The sequence below is a fragment of the Girardinichthys multiradiatus genome, chromosome 6, assembly GCF_021462225.1.
Source record: "Girardinichthys multiradiatus isolate DD_20200921_A chromosome 6, DD_fGirMul_XY1, whole genome shotgun sequence".
Classification (NCBI taxonomy): Eukaryota; Metazoa; Chordata; class Actinopteri; order Cyprinodontiformes; family Goodeidae; genus Girardinichthys; species Girardinichthys multiradiatus.
In genome coordinates this window covers 11,541,360-11,565,388 of record NC_061799.1, presented here as the reverse complement: position 1 = coordinate 11,565,388, position 24,029 = coordinate 11,541,360, and the positions used below count along the sequence as shown (strand labels likewise).

The window sequence follows — 24,029 nt, the reverse complement described above, 5'->3', positions numbered from 1 at the left end:
AACAGAAATGTCAACCTACTGAGAGGATCCTTTGTAAATTACTGCATCAGTGCAGCGTGGCATGGAGGAGAAAACTACATTGTTGGTTCTGGTGTCTCATCTTCCTCCATAGATTCTTTAATGGGTTGAGGTCAGATCAGTTTACTGGCAATCGAGTGGAGTGATTTTATTTTATCTATTAAAGCAGGTACTTGTAGCAGTGTTGGCAGGTGCTAAATCTTACCGGAAAATAAAATGTTTGTCAGCCCATTAAAATCATGACCCTAGAAGCTATTTCCAAATTTAATACAAAATTAGAAGACTGAGCAACAATCCAATCCCTTTTTTCTCCTTAGCTCAGGTAAGATGGTTTCGGCATCTTTGGTTCAGGAGTGGCCTAACACAACGAATGCTGTCCTGGATATGTCTAAATGTGATGGTTCTTGAGGCTCTGGTTCACAAGTCCACAACATTTAAATCTCTTAAAAACTCTCAAACAGGCTTTTCTTCACAGTCTCAATACAGTCATTGTCCCCTTTTGTGCAAAATATTCTGGCTCACCTTTTCACTCCAGCCAAACTTTAAGGCTTGCGTACATCTTTGCACAAAATGCCAGCTTCTATAGCAATGACCTTTAGTGGTTTGCCCTCCCCTCATTTGTTTTTTAAACTAACAGAAATAACCACTTAAATACATCACTCTTTGTGAAATGAATCCATACAATTAATTCCTCTCACTTTTGAATAGAATTAATGAAACGTCGATTATGTTATGTATTTAGATGTGCCCGCATTTCTTAAAATGCAATATCAAAGTTGTCCGGCAGGTGGGGTGAATCTCAATTTGCCTAGAAAAACGCGCATGCGTGTCTACTGTTATTTCACAAATATGTCTGCCTCCTGTCTGACAGCACTGAGGGCATCTCTGACAGGTAAGACTAAGACAAGTTTATCCTAAACGGGCACACTTTAAGGATTCATAGAATGACCATCATCTTTAGTATTAGGACTGAGTGTTTGCAGTGTAACTTATAGTTGGCTTTGTATAAGTTTTAGAGCCTTTTTTTGTTGTTTCCAAGTGATTTAATTCCCGCTCCTGCTGTAAACATGAGAGTATTTGCTGAGAAGAGACCGTGATAATAGTTTTAGGGCAAAGCTAAAAGGTGGATTTGTCCTCCAGGTTTGCACGGTGGTTCTTCTCGGTGGTTCATCACGCCGGGTAGTCTGACGCCGACAGTGCGCCACCGTTTGCGGCTTTATGTCTCCCCCACCGCCGGGTTGTACAGCTCCAGGACCGAACCGACACAAAGCTCCGAGGCGGCCGACAGAGGTGCGGGAAGACCCGGGCAGGAGGAGCCAGACGGTCCCGAGTATATCCCCAGGAGGAAGGCCAAGAACCCTATGATGAAGATTGGCTATGCTTGGTGAGCGAGCGCCACTTCCTGTTTACCCCTCTGCAGCTGACATGTAATGGCGTGAATATTTCAAGCAGCTGATCCATCAACAGTTAGATTTTCTATAACGTATTGCCAATATACTAACAAGGATAGCTATATAGTACATAGTTGGTCCAAAAAAACAGACCTTATTCACTAATCTCAAGACATAATTGCGGTATACTGATGATTAGTGTGCAAGCAAGATAAATATGATTTGAAAACACTAAGGGTAACACAATCAGCTACACATTTCAAACGCTTTCCTGGTTTTGTTTGTGTAACAAAATAAAAAAAAGACCCCCTCCCCAGGTATTTTTCCCTTTTATTTCATGTTGAGAACTGAAACCATCTGTAACAAAAAACATTGGTATGCACCAAACTACACATTCAAATGGTTGTCATGAAGTTAAAATGTTTATTAAATGATCTCTGTAGCCTTTCAATTAGATATTGCAGTTGTTATGGTGTCATTAAAAAGTGAGGAAATAAGAGTGTAAGCAAACCTGAAAAATCCCAGGTTTTAATGGCTGCAAAATCAATTAGGACTCCCTAGCCCTCAGAAACGTAGGCAGGCAATGGAGAATTTTAGGATACGTTTTTAATTTGTATAATCAATTTTACAACCACACTTCACCAGTGTATGACGTGAGAATGCATTGTCAGTCAATGTTATAACTCAAGCTACTGTTTCATGACACTGACTCTTGTCTTCAGTTTCTGGTAAACTTAAACTAGCTGAAGAAAAATACTGTTCAACTGGCTGATTCAAAATCCACCATCACTGTCCATCTGAATTAAGATTTAGCAACTGTAATCAGGATAAAACATTTTAATATCCATTTTAGCCTACAGACACTGCAAGCAGCAGATCTGTGCTGCAGGACAGTAACTTAAGAAGATAAGGTTTAATTCTGAACTGGAAATTAAGACTGAAAACTTACCTTCATCTGGGTCAGGTTTTAAAAAGACCGAAGATCCAACGAAGACAAATCACGTTTTCTCCAACACTGTTAAATCTGTTGTTTGACATTTACTGAGAAACTTCTTTCAAGGTTTCTTGGCACCAAATGTTGATCGCAAACAGTAACGGATCACCAGAAGGTTGTTGCTTAAAACGTGTGTAAGGTTCAATCTTCTGACTTAAACTCATCACTGAACTGTTCCCTGCTGTTTCTATCAGTTTACAATGTGTCACAGAGTTTATCACTTTAGCTTTAAATGATCTCTGCTTAAATCCGGCTTTTGCAATAAACACACTCAAATCCAACAAAGTTAAAGAGATTTCATTCAGCCTTTAAAGAAAGTGAAAAAAAGTGAATTGGCTCAAGACTGAGAAGGCTTCTGATCAGTTTCCATCGATTCTTTAATACGAACATTTAAATTAACCATTTTAAGTGAATTTGATAAAATACACAGCTGTACACTGATGACCATCATTAACAGAATAAACAGTTTACATTTCTGAGTGGCCATAAGAAATGATTTGAATTATTTGTCTTTTGGTCTTGTTTAAAAATGTGCAGCTTGTGATTCATAACTGTGACTAGTCATCTGCAAGGACAGGTGTTTTTATTTAACTAGAGGCGTAAAAACCCTGGTTTATTTCCTGAACAGATATAAAACAGGAACTGCATGATTCTCCACATATACTTTATCTGCTCACAGTACAGGAACCAGAGCTAATTGGGTCAGACGTGGGTTAAAGATGCTATCCAGTGTGTTTTATACTGCTAACAGATGTACAGTGACCATAAAAACAGACCATGAAAAGCAACATTCTCACTAAAAGTTGAAACATTTTGCTGCAGCCGTATGGATTTCATGTTAACGTCTTTGAAGGAGGAACTTGATTTAAAATGCACAAATTTAGAAGACAGAGGAACTCCAGAAATGACCAGTTGCCTTCTGTCACCAGAATCAGTGTGAAAGTGTGCTTTCTAAGAAAGGTTTTTATCTTAACATTTTACAACAAAACAGAAAACCTGACAATGTCAGGTGGTTCTATAGGTGACAAGGTATATCGAAAAGTTTGATCCAGCTTGTAGGTTTAGAAAGGAAATGGTGAACATGATGTAATAGTACTACTACTAGTAGTCCTCTACATTGTTGCTACTAATGTTTTTGAGGGTCGGTCTGCTGCATACATTTGCATTGTACAGAAATGGTAGTTTAGAATATTTTGCAAACGTGGTGCATTTGAGAATATTTGAAGACAAGTTGTTTTTGTTATTTAACTCAAAGTCTGTCTTTAGGGATCTGAACATGAGTACACCTTGCATCTCCCTGATCAAAATGTTTCCCTCTCTCCAGGATGATCGGACTCCCCGCGGGAATAATCGGCTTCATTTTGGCCAAGAGACAAGTGGACAAAAACCGCCTGAAACAGCTGAAGATCAGACAGAGGATGAAACGATCCAATGAAGGCGAATATGAGAGGAGTCGATATCGCCAACACACAAAACTGGACCAGTGACACATTCCTCTGTATCACATCCCGGGGAACACTTGGACTACTGTTTATAAAGCCCCATTATATCTGAGATATTTCTACAATTAAAAAGCTTTGTTAAAAGAATCACAAGACGCCTCAGAAAGGAAACTATTTATTTCATATGAAAATGCAAACATTGTGTTCAGGAATGATGCATATTTACACCCTATTATCTACACCAACTACATGGGCTGAATATAACATGCTGAATATTTGACACTGTTGCTTTAATAAAGGAGAACATGTAACTCTGGCCTGGCATGTTTAAACCTGGGAGGTCCGGTTGGGTGGGGTTGCTTAAATCAAGAGCTTTTGGATGCTCCTACTTGAGCTGAAACATTTCTGAATGCAACGTTTTACTGGGTGTGTTTGGGAAAACCCCACCCTGTCAGCTCAGACTGATTCCAATCTGACTGAGCAGGAAAACAAACAGGCACATTAGTAACAGTAGTACAACATTTTATGTCAAACATTTTTTTAGAAAAATTGCCAAGGATACAAGGCTTCAGGCTTTATTGCCAAGGTGCTATGATCATAGAGTGACTCAGGTTTAGAATTAAATTGTAGCAAAGAAAAAGCACAGATATGTACAGAGGATCTCAAGTGTTCATGTCCCTGTTAAAAAGCCAGGTTCTGTGACCCAAAAATGAGAAATCATTTCAAGAAGTTCATCTGTCCAGAAACTGGACGTTTACTTGACAATAAACCTGCAGGAGTTGCAGGAATTTCCGAGTACTGGTTGCGTTCCACAACTGACTGCAATGTCCCGTATTCTCCATATGTCTGGAATACCGGGTGGGAGGGGGGAAAGACAGCATTCCATTCTTCCAAAAAAAGATTCAATGTTGGCTAAAGTATCCTAAAACCATTTTGGAGAATGTTTTCTAATCTGATGAAACAAGTCAAACGTTTTACCACCATTCCCAAACAGGAACATAAACAACACTGTTGATCGCTGTAAGAACACCACACTCAGAATGAAACACAGCAGTGGCAGCATCATGGTCTGGGGTTGCTTTCCTTCAGATGGAACTGAGGTTTTTGTTAAGGTGGAATTATGAATAATTCAAAATATCAGCCAGTTTTGGCAGTGAGCCTTCAGATGTCAGCAAGAAGGCTGAAGATGAAAAGGGATTTTATTTTTCTGCGTCACCTGATGATGGCTGTGGATAAAAAGACGTCAACAACTGAGATTTGGAGAATTGTTTCAGATATTAAAAAGAGGGATTCTGACAGCTCTACAAAGAGGACTAAAAGCTGAAGGTAAACCAAAACGTCCTCCTACAGAGCATTAATTTCAAAGGTCTAGTAACTGCACCTCTTGTATTTGTTCCAACAGATTTGGTTGTTTTTCAGTTAAATTGTACTCAGTATGTGCCATAATATAAAAAAGGTAGGAAAAGTTTGAAAGGATCCATAATACTCTCTTACTTCATAAGAACTAGAAAGTTAAACAGCAGTGTAGATTATTGTACATCAAAAGATATATTGTACTATAAATACGTATATTACAAGTATAAAAGTATTTTTATATATATATATATATATATATATATATATATATACTAACACAATCGGATTCAACCACTTGGCTCTTTCCCTGGATTGTTTAAATATCCTTTAAAAAAATGGTATGATCATTTTTACCCAAAAAAGTAAAAGTTGGAATAAAGAAAAAAATATATTTAGAAGAGTTGTTGGAGCATATTGCTTTCCAGCACCCATCTGATAAGAGCGTGGACTTTAGCAACATCATTTGGTGGAAGCTCCAATAATCTGCAGCAGGAACAGGAAGATCTGGACGATATCGACGTAGATGGAGAGCGCGGCAAAGACGTACTCCTCTGGGCTAATGGAGTGCTTCCTGTTTCCAATCAGGAGCTGTGTATGGTACGCCAGGAACTACAAAACACACAGAAGTAAGACAATTAGGACAATATGAAGTGAAGGCGGAAGTCATTGTCCAGCTGAGAAATAAAACACTCACCAGAGTGAACACTATAGCTCCTATAGCTGCATACAGCATGTGGAGCCACAGAATCTGCAACAACACACAGTGGTTAGGAGAAAACGAAGCCTGACAAGCTGCGACTATTGAACTGGCCTCTTTATCTTCCCATGAGCTGCAACTCACGTATTTGAAGGAAAGCACGATGGCTGCGATGATACCAGTCACAAACATAACAATCCCGAGGACACAGAATAGGCCCTGGCACTTTGTAAAGTCGACCTGTGAAACCAGCATATTAAAACGTGTTCCTGAACAACGAAAGTTCAGCTTTCTGAGGCTGATACACACACAGTGACACACACACACACACACACCTTTGTCTGGAAGCAGAAGACCGTGACAGCGATGCACACAACAGCAGTGATCCCGAGAGCCAGAAACACAGCTTTTGTGTCATAGTAACTAATACCAAAAAGAAACTGGGTTATTATTCAGGATGAAACCGGCTTTTCAATGATTCTCTGGATTTCTTTGTTACCTTGAGATGGTCCCGGTCATGTAAGACAAAGCCAGAGTCTGGGACAGAAAGAAAACAAAGCATAATTATTGCTGTAATAAAGTTTTTTTTTTTAAATCAAATTAGAAAACGTTGCATCAACTGAGTAATAAAAGTAAAATACATTTTAGATTTCTTATAAATATCCAGTGCTTTGCAACAGAAAACATACCGGGATGAATTTGGTCACATTTTGTCACGTTACAACAAACTAGAACTAATTTTATTGGGATTTTAACAGAGCAACATAATTGTGAAGTGGAAGCTATACAGTTTAACATTTTTTTTCCAAATAAAAATCTGAACGTTGTGGTCTGCATTTGTATTCAGCACCATGAGTTAATGCATTGTAGAGACAACCTCTGCTGTCCGTTCTTGGATTCTCATCTGGATTTAGGTTTGAACTTTGACTGGACCATTGTAAAACACATGACTATGTTTTGATCTTTCCCTTTTGGTTTTGGCAGCACGTTTAGAGTTGCTGTCCTGCTGGAAGGTGAACCTCCACCCTGGTCTCAGGTCTTCTGCAGCCTCAAACAGGTTTTTCTTCCAGGTTTTCCTGCCTTTAGCCCCATGCATCCTCCCATAAACTCTGACCAGCCTCTCTGGCCCTGCTGAAGAAAAGCATCCCCACAGCATGATGCTGCCACCACCGTGTTTCCCCATGGGGATGATATGTTCAGGTAGTGGTGCAGTTAGTCTCCTGGCACACATAGCATTCTGCATTTAGGCCATAAAAGTTACATTTTGGGTTCATCTGACCAGAGCTTCCTTACAGGCCATAAATCACTTTCACACAGAATACTATAAACAAAAAAACAAAGCTTATGGTTGTAAAGTGACAATATGTGAAAAAGTTAAAGTTAATGCATTCTGTATATCATTCTATATAATCAATTATAAAAAAAAGTCCCCTCTGGTGTGGCAACACTGAGTGAAAAAGCTGCATCATTTTCCTGTTTGAGTAGATAAAACAGATAACATGTCAAAAGGTACTATGCAAACTGTAAGCAGTGAGGGGGCTGCTGACTCATTTATTGCTAAACCTTAGCATTAAAGTCTCGAGCATGAAGGCTACACTGCTCTAAGTAAATAGAAACGAGTGGTGTGAACGCTTCAACGTTTGAGTCCAAGAATAAACTTGATCCCAGTCCAGGAAACAGTTTATTAGCTTCTCGTTTCTGATGACAAACTGCAAGGAGTTGAACTCACAAAGACCAGCAGCAGAATAATGTTCCATGGGAACTTCCTCCTGCATAAATGAAGGATTAAACAAAGTTGCTTTAGTATTAATAGATTTATCTGGTGTGTTAAGTTTCATTTATAAAATCTTTACCACTTTTATATAAAACTCACCGTGGGCCCTTACAGCAAACCAGCACAAGGTGGGTGATGAAATATACAGCACTTTTAATTAAAACAACAACAAAACAATAATTAATATTCACTTTTATTCCAGCATATTGCTTTAAAAGGCTAAAGAGGAAGGCTTACTATGATGCCCAGTACACAGCCTGGTTTCTCTGTACGAAATACCGGACGGGTTCACTGCAGCAAACAGAGAGAGTTACCGTTAGATAACACTCTGACACCCACAGAAATTTAAAGCAGCTACTCTGGGTACTCACACAAAGGTGAATATGGCAACAATGGCCGTTGTGACGAGGAGCTGGGAGGCCAAAATCATATAAACCTGAAAACATACAGGGAGAAGCAGTTATACACATGGTAGTTAGACGCTGGTAAAGCAGCCCAACCAGCACGGATACGTTTAGGGCTAAAATTAAACACACAAAAAATGACTCAAGTTGCAATTTAGGTAAAACATGCCCACCTAATGTACATGTTTATCTGAAAACCTCTTAAACACTGTATTTCATCATCCATTAACAAATATGAATAATATATTTACCATGTTTGTTAATGGTTGTGCATTTACAGCACTTAGTGCTTCATACTAGAGCTCGGACCCAATGGTTAGTTTGTAATGATAAATATTTATGTCATACATGATGAATAAAACAAGTGTTTTAGTTTATTTTCCAATGATTGTGCTTAAAACTTTGTATGAAATCATTTCCTATTGATAAGGTCCAAATGTCCACTCAGTGCTGCTATAATTCGGTGCGATTCAGAGGGGTTTGGTTGCCTGATGTTCTCCAGCCCCCCCAGGCCGGAGGAAATGTCCTGACTTTCTTGGATGCAAATATGACAATGTGTTTGCAGCTGGTTGTCTGTGTGTGCATAGTTGAGCCCAAAATAATTAATATCCGGGGCAGATTCATACCTAAAATCATTTTCATTTTAGATTTTGTTTAGTTTTATATTTTATTTTTTAAAAAAGTGTCAAATTATTTATTTCCTTCTTAATGAGGAGTGGAAATATCTTTCTTGGCATCACAGTAAACACACCCTTCTAGTAATTGTTGACCAGCTTTTTTCACATTTTATCTTTGTAGATGAGCTCCAGGTATGTGAGGGTGGAATGCCTCTTTACCATCACACTAATCTTTAGATCCTCAGGACTCTAGCTGGCCCACTCCAAAAATGTTATTACTTCTAGTCAAGAGAAACATGTCGGTATGATTAAAATATGATGCTATAATAGCTTTAGGTTTAACTGTAGGTTGACCCCTCCATTTCTTTGGTTGACCTAGATCGTTAGAAAGAAAAAAAAAAAAAAAAAAAAAGCTTCCCTAAAAAATATTTCCAATATACTTGGTTGATTTCTAGGTTACGTCTAACTAAATAGTCTAAAACATGTAAATATGGATTATCTAGCTTGGAGACTTATTAATCAGTTTAAAATATTGATATAAATCTGAATGTAGTCTTTAAAATCAAATTATTTACACATAGTAAAAAGTATTATTTAAACAGGGATGTGTAGTAAATGGATAATGTCTCTCTAAAGCTAAACACACAATGAATTGGTACCATCAGTTATGTATTGTAAAATGACAGTCTCATTTAACTAAATGACTTTTCTTCAGTATCAAATCTTTAAATATTTGTCAGGAGGCCTAAACTGCAGGAAAGGAATAATAATAAACACTTCAACTAGAAATGGTCAAAGAAGAAATAGCTGTTAGATTTCATGTTTATGTCTTGTTAATTAAATGATGGTTATATTAGTGTGATCTACAACTATTTGAAGGGCAATTTTGAGAGGGTTAGATTTGCACTTCTAGCACTGGTTCCCCTAAATGATGACCAAAGGTGGCAGACTGGACTTCTTTCTAAAATCTACACACAAATCTTTGGTTTTGGTGACATTTTAAGCAGGGGTTGTCCCACCACATGATGAAATTCTCCACCACCTGACCAGGTGAGTCATCCTCTCCATGCAACAGGCTGACAATAACCGTGTCATCCGCAAACTTCAAAATGTGTCGTGCTGGAATGGTTGTTGTACAGGATTTACAACAAAGGAAAGTCTCATCGTTATAAACATTACATTTGGACAACCCCAACTCAATTTAATGTCACGGTAAAAGCCTTGTTTGCACATTCTGGGTCAGAATAGGCTTGTCACTAACTGGAGGTCATGTGTCAGAAGATGATTTACAGAGCAAGCAACCTAAATCATAAAACATGAAGCTCACTTGCGGTTCTCTGAGCTTTTATGCTCTGCTTCTGATGAGAAGAATACAGCAAATATAATACTGTGTATTTTTTCTTGTCCTTTCTTTTGTCTTTTGAATAATGAGATCATTTTAATAATTTCTAACCTTCTTTGCAATCCATCACTTCAACTGAAAGATGCTATTGTTCAACTAGCTCTGTCATTTGCAGCAAGAAGATCCCAGGTTCCAATCGCGGCCAGGGGTCTTTCTGCATGGAGTTTGCGTGTTCTTTTTGTGCCTGCGGGGGTTCTTATAGAGCCAGAAAAGTGTGTTCTTGGTTGCCTTTTATATTATTACCAAGATTCTTAATTTTGGATATGAAAATGAATGGAACGTAAGCAAGTTGAAAATCTTAAGTTGTAAAAGTGATCCTTTTATAACAAAAAAACACAACTCTCAATGTATATATGAAGAGGAACTTCTAGAGTCATTATCAAAGAGTGAAGTTTAAATCAATCAAGCAGACTCACTGCTAGAGTTGAGGAACAGATGTACAGGGGTTGGACAATGAAACTGAAACACCTGGTTTTAGACCACAATGATTTATTAGTATGGTGTAGGGCCTCCTTTTGCGGCCAATACAGCGTCAGTTCGTGACATATACAAGTCCTGCACAGTGGTCAGAGGGATTTTAAACCATTCTTCTTGCAGGATAGTGGCCAGGTCACTACGTGATACTGGTGGAGGAAAACGTTTCCTGACTCGCTCCTCCAAAACACCCCAAAGTGGCTCAATAATATTTAGATCTGGTGACTGTGCAGGCCATGTGAGATGTTCAACTTCACTTTCATGTTCATCAAACCGATCTTTCACCAGTCTTGCTGTGTGTATTGGTGCATTGTCATCCTGATACATGGCACCGCCTTCAGGATACAATGTTTGAACCATTGGATGCACATGGTCCTCAAGAATGGTTCGGTAGTCCTTGGCAGTGACGCGCCCATCTAGCACAAGTATTGGGCCAAGAGAATGCCATGATATGGCAGCCCAAACCATCACTGATCCACCCCCATGCTTCACTCTGGGCATGCAACAGTCTGGGTGGTACGCTTCTTTGGGGCTTCTCCACACTGTAACTCTCCCGGATGTGGGGCAAACAGTAAAGGTGGACTCATCAGAGAACAATACATGTTTCACATTGTCCACAGCCCAAGATTTGCACTCCTTGCACCATTGAAACCGACGTTTGGCATAGGCATGAGTGACCAAAGGTTTGGCTATAGCAGACCGGCCGTGTATATTGACCCTGTGGAGCTCCAGACGGACAGTTCTGGTGGAAACAGGAGAGTTGAGGTGCACATTTAATTCTGCTGTGATTTGGGCAGCCGTGGTTTTATGTTTTTTGGATACAATCCGGGTTAGCACCCGAACATCCCTTCAGACAGCTTCCTCTTGCGTCCACAGTTAATCCTGTTGGATGTGGTTCGTCCTTCTTGGTGGTATGCTGACATTACCTTGGATACCGTGGCTCTTGATACATCACAAAGACTTGCTGTCTTGGTCACAGATGCGCCAGCAAGACGTGCACCAACAATTTGTCCTCTTTTGAACTCTGGTATGTCACCCATAATGTTGTGTGTATTTCAACATTTTGAGCAAAACTGTGCTCTTACCCTGCTAATTGAACCTTCACACTCTGCTCTTACTGGTGCAATGTGCAATCAATGAAGACTGGCTACCAGGCTGGTCCAATTTAGCCATGAAACCTCCCACACTAAAATGACAGGCGTTTCAGTTTCATTGTCCAACCCCTGTAGATGCAGCAGCTCTAGAAATGGGCTCCCATGCCAGGCATTGCTGCTAGAAATAATCCAACTGAAAGAGCAGTTCTCACATCGTCAGGGACCCCAAAGAAAGGCAGCAAGGAAAGCTTAAACACATATCATCAGGCACCAGGGCATTCTATTGCTAAGCAGTGTTCTTCAGGGTCATGTTGCCACCAGTGCAGAGCTTGATCAACATTGGCCGGAGGTGGATGTAAGTCTATCTTCATGCACAGTGTGATTTTTAGCCATCTTTTAAAAGAGAAGGGCAGAAAAGAAGCCACTTTGGATCCAAGGAAAACATCAAGGACTGAAATTGTGAAGGATGGACAGCAGAAGACTGCTGCCAGGTTAGTTCATCTAATAAATCCTTCTTAGGACAATTTTTAGACATAGGAAATATAATGTCTGGATAAAATAAAAAAAGGAGAGCCCCAGAGTCTATCCTATATTATGTTATGGTTTTCTGCCCCAGAACATCGTCATGAACAAAGGGCGACATGTTGAAACAATCCAGAAACAAGTCTGTCACGATCTTTGTAGTTTCAAGCATGATTGAAGTTTTAACACCACCGAAGCAGGTGGAAACAAACTGGGATCAACTGGAAACTAACAGAACAACATCTAGTCACCATCAGCATACCAGAAAGAGCTGCAGGTGTTATAAATACTCGCTAAATGGGATACATTGACAGAGAAAATTTTTTTAATACCTCCAAAATCTTTTTATGTTGTTGACACAAGGTTAAAAAGTAACAGTTTACAAAATGGTTAAAATAAAAACTAATTGTTAAAGAAAAACTAACTGGACTCCAGTCATGTGGGTGTAACTTAAAAGGAGTTTAAAGGAAAAAAGCCTGATAAACAAATATCCTATTTAAAACAAGTGTCTGATAAATATGGATTTACATAAGACTGATATGAAGCCCAGCCATCTAATATTCTTTAGTCTAGAGATGGAGAGCCGCACTGTGTTTAAAAAGCTGCGTCTACAAACCATCATCTTTATACGAAACATAGAGCAGAACACTGCAGAGGAAGCTGCAGCTTATCAGAGAAACATACCTGCATGTAAGACATTTCACATCATCCTGGTGCAACAAACCACAGCAACCAGTATCAGTGTTTTAAGTTTTTTACCAAAGCTGCTTCTTTTTTTTTTTTTTTTTTAAATGCAAGACGATATATTGCAGGAAAACACGCTTTAAAATGCACAGTGTAATTTACCTTTCTGATGAAGGTATGCCGAATGCTCAGGTCGTCCCAGTTGCTGCCGCTAGCAGCAAACTCCTCATCTATGTTGTCAGTGAAAAACATGTGGTCAGAAATCAGAAGAAATGAGGACACTTCTCATCTATGATGACTAAAATCATAGATGAATGACATGCATTAAATAATTTTTTTAATACCCCTCTTCATTTACAGTGCCCCTAAAAGTGCCCCAAGAACCTTTTATCTCCGTTGCATAGTTTGTGAAAGGTGCTCTTATTAGAGCACACCAAAATAAAACATTTGACCTAAATGCAAGATTACAAGCATTGCAAAGATGCTCTTCTTTAGCAGGAACATGGAAGCTGGTCAGATTTGATGCGAAGATGGATGGAGCCACAGTACGATCCAGGAGAATGGTTTAGATTAAAGCATATTCAATTTTAAGGACGGCCAAGTCCGTAACACTTAACCAGCCCCTTACCTGAGCTCAGAACCCCTGACGGTATGGTGGGTGGGATGACTGGAAGCATGGGTGGTGGGGACGGGTAGCCAGCTCCTGGAGGTCCAGCAGGGTGAGGCTGTCCTGGGTATGGCACGGGAGGATACCCTGCTCGCTGACCCGGGAAGAGAGGGGCATTTGGACTGCTTGGATAGGGAGCAAAGGGCTGGCCTGGCTGCGGACCACCATAAGATGGGAAGCCATATGCAGGTGGAGGTGGGTAGCCCCCGCCTTGAGGTGGGTACATAGGACCACGGGAGTCCTCATACCCTGGAGGGTAGTCTGACCTGGACATGATTCCTGTAGGGAAAGCAGAGGAGCATGATCCAATTTCTTCTCGTTTGTGTTGCTAAAATCATCACATATACTGTTGCTACTGGTTGATCATGTTGATGTGACTTTGCTGCTGATCCAGCAATCCAATTTCACACCAACAAAGACGCTCTGGTGGTAAAACCCCTCCAACATAAACGAGGAAAAAAGGAACAAGACATTTCCTTAGGTTTCCACTGTTCTCATGGACCCATCAACGCCTGCATGTATTTACATTTTTAATTTGCATTAGCACAGTTAGCATGTGGCATCCTTCAGCATTTGGTGGGTTTCCTGTCCATCTGCCTCAGGTAGAGTACCTCTGAATAACACTTTCGTGTTTGCCTTTTCATTTAAAGATGGTTGCATATGTTTATTATTTTCTGGATGTTCTCACCATGTTAGCAGAGTTTAAAACTTCCAGCATTTCAATGTTTTGGTCAGGTGAGGCTGCAGGGAGGGGAGAGGCTGAGTGTCTGTTAATATTGCAGCGCTGCAGCCGGAAGAACAGACAATTTGGGAAAATGTGAATGGGTCAGCTTGTACTGATATTGACGCAAATTAGGTTTTTTTTTTTCTTAATAATTCATACATTTTTAGAATCAAATATATCGAAATATGTATATATATTTTTTGACAACCCTCCTTTGAAATAACAAATGTCCTGTTATACTGTTCCTACGGTTTAAAGGTCTTTTATCAAGACGCCAGAAAGTGCCTCAGTGACGCAAGTTTTCTCCAGCTGTATGAAGTAGAAAGTAACTCAGGGCTTTCTCTTGCCCTGCCTGCTGCTGTGCACTGCTGAGTTGTAAAGGTAACACTGTTAAAACATTGCCGTTGGGAAGGCATTAGTCGACTGCAGAGGCTGCCTGAGCAGACGGCCTGACTAATTAGCTAGCTAGCTATATTCTGCTTGTTACTTCGAAAAGAGCAGAACAACAAAACTGTATATTATTCTACTACAAAATTTATCATCCATTTATTTTATACCTTTGCTTGAGCCTCTCAATCCGATTTATAATTCAAGTTAAAAATACTTCATCAATCCTAAAGGGATTGTGTCTCCACACTTTGGAGGCCCCTGTTTTATATCTTAGGTAGGCCAGTATGATATTAGGGAAATATGACATTGCAAGGATAATTCGGATTGTGATGAACCCATATTTACCACATTACTCTCTTCCTTACCGTGATCACAACGTCCCCATCATGCCCCCTGAGGTATAGACTCTAAGATCTGTGTGGGAGTTTACATACATGGCAAATGAAAAAGCGTACCAAATATTGCATCTAAGCACTCCTTGGTGATAGTCATAATGAACGCATCGGTATGCAATTTAATATACAGCGCAGCTCTAATCTTCAGGACTTTTATATATAAAAATTTTCTGTTCTGATGCATGGGTCTCCTGTCCTGGGCCCCTTTTCTTTCAGAATAGAGAGTCGTTAATTGAATCAGCCTTTCCCAGTGGAGCATTTCCCCATCAGATCCCACTACATTAATGAGGAACTCTCCAAATACACTCCAGTATGGCGTTGCTTTTCTTCCCTACTGCCCAAATGAATCATGTAAACCCAAATACTTAAAGATGCATAAACGATTTATCCTTTCTTCTGTGATAAAAGGCAGTCTAGCCCGAGCCCAGCTGTGTGTGTGTGTGTGTACAGATTTATTTAACACTTAAGACACATTGCAAGGAGCTGCTGGAGTAACATCCTAATGGATGCATTTAGAGCTGTATCAGCCTAACACGAACAGGAATGTGGTTCATGAAAAACTACTCCACGGCCCTCCATGAAATCTCTAATAAAATGCAACAAAGAATGAAAGATGCAGAAAAAAGAAAGACAACGTGAATCATTTAAACTACTTTTGAAAACTTAGGAAGCGAAGCCACCATATTAAAACGACACATCTGCATTTATTTATATTTTTTTCCTGTTTACGTTATACCGGAAGTGTCTAAATGCAGCACAGCTCCGTGTTTAAGAGGGCTTTTAGGGGAATAAACACACAGTGAAGGAATACCACAAGAGATGGCTCCACCTTTCGCTGCCAAGACATCAGACCCAGAGCTCCAAGCAACAGGACAGAAAACAGTCGCTGGAAAAGTGCAGTCACAGAACAAGCAGCACAGCTGACCCCTCCTATTGAAACCAGCCAGAGAAGAGCTTCAGGTTTCACTTTTAGATGCGTTTGGGCAACCAGGCGGAGCATTCAGGGCAACACGGCAGCTACAATGCAGATCCTACAAAAGATATTTTTCACAAGACAACTGATAAGGAATCATAAAATCCCATCTAAATAGAATACCTGCAAACTGACCACTAATTTCATAAATCATGCATCCTTTAAACTGTTTGTTTCCTTCTATTGTGCGTTTTTCTATTAGCACCGATTGTTAACAAAGAGCCTGCATTCTTTCTATGACTGAGAAGGGTTGAAGTTAGTTTTTATAATGAGTTCAGAGCGGTAAATATTTAAAGGCAGAGACCAAAAGTCTTATTTTGTCCAAAATTTACATTTCATCCCAGATCAGTGGGTGCCAAATCTAAATTAAATGAAAAAGTTGCATCAAAGATATCTTTATGATAAATCTTTTATTTTAGTTTTTTAAATTAAAGACAGTGGTGCTTGATCTTTAATAATCTCAGACAGACCAATTATGCGTTTTGTGATTTAGATACCTCTGTTCAAATATATTTTTACATCAGACAAAGAGAGGTTGAGTAAATAGAAAAGTTTTTAAACGATGGTTTCATTTAATGAGGGAAAAAGCTATTTAAGCCAATCTGGACCCGTGTGAAAATCTACTCGCTCCCTAAGCCTAATAACTGGTTGTGCCGACTTTGGCAGCAATGGCCAAAATGTGTTTGCAATAACTGGCCGTGAGTCTGCTGCATTGCTGCGGAGGGCTTTGGCTCACTCTTCTTTGCAGAATTGTTTTCATTTAGGAGAGGTAGGAATGGTCGGGTTCTTTTCAGGGCTGGCACAAAACAATAAGGTTGGATCACTGTATTGGCACAGCTGAGGAGTTTGCTATTATTTAAAAAAGTGCTTTTATCTTTATTAGTAAATCTGGGTAATTTAGCCACTGTGTTGTCTGGGACTATTGACATGTTTGGGGTGGAAACTGAATTGGCCCAACTCGACTGAGGAGCATCTTCTGGTATATGTTACTCAGTCTGACATCTTAATGAGGAAGACTGAGTTACCAAAAGGAAACCAAAAGACATACAGTGCAGCTGCAGGCTGAAGGACATTTTTGGGTTTGCATAACAAGCATAATTGCAACAGTCTGTATAGCAGGTGGTACCACAGTTTACCACTTGATGTATGCAGATAATCTAGCTGTTTTTTGTCCATTTAGTACAGGCCTTCAGTAGTTATTGTGAGCCTGTTCTCATATAGGTTGGAGTTTATATGTATATAATATAATGCAAATATAATGCAAAGAAAAGTCGTATGGGTTGCGTCAGAAGTAGGGAGGATTGGAAGGTAGTATTTCTTGACTTTCCTGTCTGGTATTGTTCTTGAAGTGTGTAAATGTTTAGGAGGTTACATTTGATGACATGGACATCCTCTAACCAACAGTGCTTAATGTATACAGAGATGCATATTTGGTATCTGTGCAGTTTCCAGTGAAGATTGCACTCATTAAAGCATGTTGTACCCCCATGCACACTGCCCACTTGTGGAGGAGCTCCAGAGAAAGCAGCATGTAGAAACTGCTGCTTAAAATGTCATGGTGGAGCAGTACATCCAACGGTTGGTTAATGTCGGTGCACCCACTTATGCTATATTCCAGGTTCCCATGTACAGTTTTATATGGATAGGTTAAGGACTAATAATATTAATTTCTCCCTGACAGATCCTGCATTAAGCTCAGGTAGGTTTTATTGAAACATCTGGAATCATTAGTGTTTAGCCATTTAAATGTGTCATACTGCAGATTTTATTTTTAATGAACAAACTAACTAGGCCCCTCCAAAACCTTGGTTTTCAAGCCATTCAGAGGTGGACTTACTGGTACGATTTGGGTCAAAGGTGTCAGACTCCAGTCCTCGAAGGCTGGAGTCCTGCCACTTTTAGACGCATCTCTATCAACACACCAGAATCACATAATTAGGCCATTAGCAGGACTCTGTGGAACCATGAGTAGGTGTTCCAGTCCTTTGATTCAGGTGTGGTGGGCTTAGGGACTCATCATAACATTGTAGGATCCTGGTCCTTGAGGACTGGAGTTTGACACCCCTGATTTGGATCATTGTCCTTCATTTTACAGGTCAGCTAATATTTAGGATTGGGTGCATCTTTCAAAAAAAAAACTGTTGCAAATCACATTTAATTCTTGATTTAACATGGTGGATGCCTATTTTACATAGAGCAAGGTTGGTTTGGACATCTTTCTCCCCCTTTAATAAATGAAATCATCATTTGCAAACGGCATGTTGTATTTTACTCAGGTTATCTCTGTCTGATAAAATTTGTTTGAAAAATAGCTTCATGGAAAGGTCCTGTTAAGGCGTTTCTATTCTGAGACTGAGATCAGGAGATGGGTTCAGAGTCATGATGTCATGGCTGACTGTGGCTCCTTGGTAAACCAGCACTGTTGTTTCCATACACAAAAACAAACTTCTATGTCTGTCTAGGTATGAGTCCAAACGTGTGCCAAAAATAAAGACACTTCCAGGATCAGGGGTAAATGTAAAAAAACAGTTCACACAAGAGGCAAAATCAAGCCAGTGTTTCCCCACCGCATTCACAGACAAGGGTTTCATATTAGAAGTGTAAACGGGAAAACGGTTCATCAGCCGCTACAGATGAGATGGGGTCTTCAGTGACTTTATTTTGCCTGAAACTCAGCGGGTTACAAACATGGTGGAGAAAGTTGGAGTGTGAAGGCGCAGGGCACCTCCCTCCACCCTGAAGAAACAGAGAAGCCTTTCAGGTGAATCCCTGTTAGCGCCCAGTTTCACAGAAAACACACCGACACCATCAAACCAACCCCAGCCTGAACCTGCGGTCCTGCTTGTAGAACAGCCTATCAGCTGCCATGGAAACTACGATAACGTTCAAGTTAGCTTAAACTTACCAATTTATGAGGCGTCCAGCTGCTTCTAAATATTCCCGCAGATCTCTCCCGCTCGAGCTGTCGGCCACTTCCGGTCCTCTGAAAAGGCTGGTAGCTTTTATACTCTCTTCAGACCGATGTGTGACCGACAGGAGTGAAGCGCTCTTCCAGGAACTGTGGAGAGAAGAAGGCAGCAGGGTGGAGTCCGGAGGAATGAGTTCAACACACCCACAGAGGGAGCAACAAAGCTCAACTCAGTTTACTCAGTAAAACGGCATTTCAGCTACATGAGCATTAGCAGAGTTGTTCTAGTACACCACATCCAGGTTTATTCCTTCACTGACAAACAGCACTTATAATATTCTGCAGTTACATACTTCTCCTGACAATAATTTCCTGTTGTACATCTAGAGGCATTTGGATGTGATATGACTCACCGCCCAGGGTTTAACTCCACTAGGGGGCGGCACAAGCGCTCCCCAGACAGGTTTGGTAAGACGTCCCATCCATCAATGAGACGTGGGCGGTCCTCTGTTTTACTACTGTCTAAACGTTGTAAGAGCCTGGAGGGTAAAGTATGGAGGACCGATCCTGACAAAATTAAAAATAAAAGCAGAAATATATATATTTTCCTTTTCCTTAGACATACATTTTCATTAAGAAATGTATATATTTTGTTTTTCCAACACTGACAATCAATTTCACAGCTGTTGTACAAATGGAATAGACAACAAGGGGAAATCTTTGGCGATTAGCAAGACACACTCAATAAAGGAGTGGTTCTGCAGGTAGGGACCACAGACCACTTCTCAGTACCTATGCTTTCTGGCTGATGTTTTGGTCACATTTGAATGTTGGTGGTGCTTTCACACTCATGGTAGCATGAGACGGATTCTACAACCCACACAAGTGGCTCAGGTAATGCAGCTCATCCAGGATGGCACATCAATGCGAGCTGTGGCAAGAAGGTTTGCTGTGTCTGTCAGCATAGTGTCCAGAGCCTGGAGGCGCTACCAGGAGACAGGCCAGTAAACCAGGAGACGTGGAGGAGGCCGTAGGAGGGCAACAACCCAGCAGCAGGACCGCTGCCTCCACCTTTGTGCAAGGAGGAACAAGAGGAGCACTGCCAGAGCCCTGCAAAATGACCTCCAGCAGGCCACAAATGTGCATGTGTCTGCACAAACGGTTAGAAACCGACTCCATGAGGATGGCATGAGGGCCCAACGTCCACAAATGGGGGTTGTGCTCACAGCTCAACACCGTGCAGGACGCTTGGCATTTGCCAGAGAACACCAGGACTGGCAAATTCACCACTGGCGCCCTGTGCTCTTCACAGATGAAAGCTGGTTCACACTGAGCACATGTGACAGATGTGACAGAGTCTGGAGACACCGTGGAGAGTGATCTGCTGCCTGCAACATCCTTCAGCATGACCGGTTTGGCAGTGGGTCAGTAATGGTGTGGGGTGGCATTTCTTTGGAGGGCCGCACGGCCAGAGGTAGCCTGACTGCCATTAGGTACCGAGATGAGATCCTCAGACCCCTTGTGAGACCATATGCTGGTGTGGTTGGCCCTGGGTTCCTCCTAATGCAGGACAATGCTAGACCTCATGTGGCTGGAGTGTGTCAGCAGTTCCTGCAAGATGAAGACATTGAAGCTATGGACTGGCCCACCCGTTCCCCAGACCTGAATCCGATTGAGCACATCTGGGACATCATGTCTCGCTCCATCCACCAACGTCACATTGCACCACAGACTGTCCAGGAGTTGGCGGATGCTTTAGTCCAGGTCTGGGAGGAGATCCCTCAGGAGACCATCCACCGTCGCATCAGGAGCATGTCCAGGCGTTGTAGGGAGGTCATACAGGCACGTGGAGGCCACACACAATACTGAGCCTCATTTTGACTTGTTTTAAGGACATTACATCAAAGCTGGATCAGTCTGCAGTGTGTTTTTCCACTTTAATTTAGTGTGTGACTCCAAATCCAGGCCTCCATTGGTTAATAAATTTGATTTCCATTGATGATTTTTGTGGGATTTTGTTTTCAGCACATTCACTTTTGTACAGAACAAAGTACGTATATATATATATATATATATATATATATATATATATATATATACACTGCTCAAAAAAATAAAGGGAACACTCAAATAACATCCTAGATCTGAATGAATGAAATATTCTCATTGAATACTTTGTTCTGTACAAAGTTGAATGTGCTGACAACAAAATCACACAAAAATCATCAACGGAAATCAAATGTATTAACCAATGGAGGCCTGGATTTGGAGTCACACACTAAATTAAAGTGGAAAAACACACTACAGGATGATCCAACTTTGATGTAATGTCCTTAAAACAAGTCAAAATGAGGCTCAGTATTGTGTGTGGCCTCCACGTGCCTGTATGACCTCCCTACAACACCTGGGCATGCTCCTGATGAGACGGCGGATGGTCTCTTGAGAGATCTCCTCCCAGACCTGGACTAAAGCATCTGCCAACTCCTGGACAGTCTGTGGTGCAACGTGACGTTGGTGGATGGAGCGAGACATGATGTCCCAGATGTGCTCAATCGGATTCAGGTCTGGGGAACGGGTGGACCAGTCCATAGCTTCAATGTCTTTATCTTGCAGGAACTGCTGACACACTCCAGCCACATGAGGTCTAGCATTGTCCTGCATTAGGAGGAACCCAGGGCCAACCGCACCAGCATATGCGGCCCTCCAAAGAAATGCCACCCCACACCATTACTGACCCACTGCCAAACTGGTCATGCTGAAGGATGTTGCAGGCTGCAGATCGCTCTCCATGGTGTCTCCAGACTCTGTCACGTCTGTCACATGTGCTCAGTGTGAACCTGCTTTCATCTGTGAAGAGCACAGGGCGCCAGTGGCAAATTTGCCAATCCTGGTGTTCTCTGGCAAATGCCTAGAGTCCTGTACGGTGTTGGGCTGTGAGCACAACCCCCATTCGTGGACGTCGGGCCCTCATACCATCCTCATGGAGTTGGTTTCTAACCGTTTGTGCAGACACATGCACATTTGTGGCCTGCTGGAGGTCATTTTGCAGGGCTCTGGCAGTGCTCCTGTTCCTCCTTGCACAAAGGCAGAGGTAGCGGTCCTGCTGCTGGGTTGTTGTCCTCTTACGGCCTCCTCCACGTCTCCTGGTGTACTGGCCTGTCTCCTGGTAGCGCCTCCAGGCTCTGGACACTACGCTGACAAACACAGCAAACCTTCTTGCCACAGCTCACATTGATGTGCCATCCTGGATGAGCTGCACTACCTGAGCCACTTGTGTGGGTTGTAGAGTCCGTCTCATGCTACCACGAGTGTGAAAGCACCAGCAACATTCAAATGTGACCAAAACATCAGCCAGAAAGCATAGATACTGAGAAGTGGTCTGTGGTCCCCACCTGCAGAACCACTCCTTTATTGAGTGTGTCTTGCTAATCGCCAAAGATTTCCCCCTGTTGTCTATTTTATTTGAACAACAGCTGTGAAATTGATTGTCAATCAGTGTTACTTCCTAAGTGGACAGTTTAATTTCACAGAACTTTGTATATACACCACCAGAACATGACTACTGTATGCAGGCAAGTATAATATTATAGATGTGATTAATTCTGGAGGGGTATAACTAATTGTAATATTTTGTGAGCACCATCTTCTAATTCTGCATATTTCTGATTACATCTTAGTGATGTGGTCCAGCCAGCCCTTTAAACTTGATGGATGAAAGAGGCATCACAAACATTTGCAGACCACCTGTGTGATGCTTCGCTCACCATCCGGAAAGACTAACCACAGGTCTCAGTTGCAGCGTCCATCCAAGTCTCTGACCTTGCGAGAGATTTAGTCACATCGCCAGAGACTTTCTGTTCAGAAAGACATCTGCCTCTTTGTTCTGTTGAAGAGGTGTTCCAGGAACCGGTCACTCAGGTTGATCCTGCTGTCGCCATTATAAATACTTGTACATAGTTTTATTTTATGCCTTTTGTCTTGTAATCTTGATCTGTTTGAATGTTCTTTTTTTCCACATTCTGTTTAAAATGCTATTTCTAATTTTGAAAATAAACTTTGTGTTTAGAAATTTAAATGAAGTTGATGTATTGTTAGGTCAAATGGAAATAAAATACATTGGTGACAAAAACAATTTTGAAATTTATTAGAACAGCTTAAAACTTTAAGAAACTATCTGAATAAATCTTATTTATTTATTTCTTATGTAGCACCTTATTTTGGTGCCATTCTTTGGAAAACAGTCTGTCCGTTGTCTGTGCCCTCATGTCCTCCGTGATCAACTCCATCATCTCCTCATCTCTGTCCCTCTTTCTTTTCTGACCCCTTCTTGCTGTCTTCCTTCTCCATCTGGTTTCCCACCGCTCTGCTTGGCCTGGAGTGTCCTCAGGGTGGACAGTTGGTAGCACTGTTGCCTTGATGCAAGGAGGTCCTGGGTTTGACTCCTGGCCAGGGGTCTTTCTGCATAGAGTTTGCATGCTCTCCTGGGCATGCCTGGGTCCTCTCCAGGTACTACGGCTTCCTCCCATAGTCCAAAAACATGATTGTTAGGTCGACTGGTCTCTCTACATTGCCCTCAGGTGTGAATGGGTGCGTGCACGGCTGTTTGTTCTGTGTGTCTCTGTGTTGCCCTGCGATGAACTGGCGACCTGTCCAGGGTGTACCCTGCCTCTCGCCCATAGAGCTCTGCAGATAAGAACCAGCTCCCCCATGACACTGTATGGAAAAAGCGGGTGTAGAAGTGATAATACATACAGCACCTACAGGCTGGGTGGTGGTTTCAGGTGAATTTGTGACAGTAGTCTACACCGGGGTTAAGGCTTTTTACACATATAACCAAGGCTGCCAATAACCGTGGGGGGTGCCTTTTAACATAGTATAATTACGTTATAACTTAGGTTTTCTTGGATCTGCTGTTTACCTTTATACAAAGTACAGAGAATATAAGGTATTTGATTTTTATGTTCACAGCTACAAGACCAAAGTAATTTAAATCTAAATTTAAATCATTTTTCCTTTCATATGGCAGTATCTAGAAGGGTTATAGACTGGTTATAGATTTTTCCCCTTTGTAAATGTTTAGGAATCTGAAAGTAACAGAAAGAC

The 24,029-nt window shown here is 41.2% G+C and overlaps 2 protein-coding genes across 4 annotated transcripts; one reads left to right on the top strand and one right to left on the bottom strand.

Moving 5' to 3' along the window:
• Nucleotides 1-792: 792 nt before the first annotated feature.
• On the top strand, nt 793-4,156 carry si:ch73-71c20.5 (DUF4748 domain-containing protein). The gene is made up of 3 exons (XM_047368355.1): nt 793-910; nt 1,159-1,402; nt 3,728-4,156. Exons 1-3 carry the CDS (start codon nt 841-843, stop codon nt 3,888-3,890), a joined length of 477 nt encoding a protein of 158 aa, XP_047224311.1. The 5' UTR covers nt 793-840; the 3' UTR covers nt 3,891-4,156.
• On the bottom strand, nt 4,008-19,358 carry tmbim1a (transmembrane BAX inhibitor motif containing 1a). 3 transcript variants are annotated; one of them, XM_047368353.1, is made up of 13 exons: nt 19,340-19,358; nt 18,924-19,076; nt 13,498-13,815; nt 13,032-13,099; nt 8,044-8,108; nt 7,910-7,963; nt 7,772-7,822; nt 7,628-7,667; nt 6,398-6,435; nt 6,234-6,321; nt 6,043-6,138; nt 5,896-5,949; nt 4,008-5,810 (listed from the first exon to the last, which is right to left on the bottom strand). In XM_047368353.1, the coding sequence occupies exons 3-13, from the start codon at nt 13,808-13,810 to the stop codon at nt 5,661-5,663; spliced, it is 1,017 nt and encodes a 338-aa protein (XP_047224309.1). In that variant the 5' UTR covers nt 13,811-13,815; nt 18,924-19,076; nt 19,340-19,358; the 3' UTR covers nt 4,008-5,660. The 3 variants fall into 3 exon arrangements, with proteins under 3 accessions (XP_047224309.1, XP_047224308.1, XP_047224307.1); XM_047368352.1 differs by having other exon boundaries at nt 19,280-19,342; XM_047368351.1 differs by lacking the exon at nt 19,340-19,358 and having other exon boundaries at nt 18,924-19,257.
• Nucleotides 19,359-24,029: the final 4,671 nt, after the last annotated feature.

What these genes read in the sequence shown, in the direction of transcription:
- si:ch73-71c20.5 (XM_047368355.1), top strand. Translation starts at nt 841, where the DNA reads ATGCGTGTCTACTGTTATTTCACAAATATGTCTGCCTCCTGTCTGACA. An exon ending in ACTGAGGGCATCTCTGACAG is followed by an intron (nt 911 to 1,158) that starts GTAAGACTAAGA and finishes TTTGTCCTCCAG; the next exon opens with GTTTGCACGGTGGTTCTTCT. An exon ending in ATGAAGATTGGCTATGCTTG is followed by an intron (nt 1,403 to 3,727) that starts GTGAGCGAGCGC and finishes CCCTCTCTCCAG; the next exon opens with GATGATCGGACTCCCCGCGG.
- tmbim1a (XM_047368353.1), bottom strand. Translation starts at nt 13,810, where the DNA reads ATGTCCAGGTCAGACTACCCTCCAGGGTATGAGGACTCCCGTGGTCCT. An exon ending in GCTGTGTACTGGGCATCATA is followed by an intron (nt 7,823 to 7,909) that starts GTAAGCCTTCCT and finishes TTTAATTAAAAG; the next exon opens with TGCTGTATATTTCATCACCC. An exon ending in GAGCTATAGTGTTCACTCTG is followed by an intron (nt 5,811 to 5,895) that starts GTGAGTGTTTTA and finishes TGTGTTTTGTAG; the next exon opens with TTCCTGGCGTACCATACACA.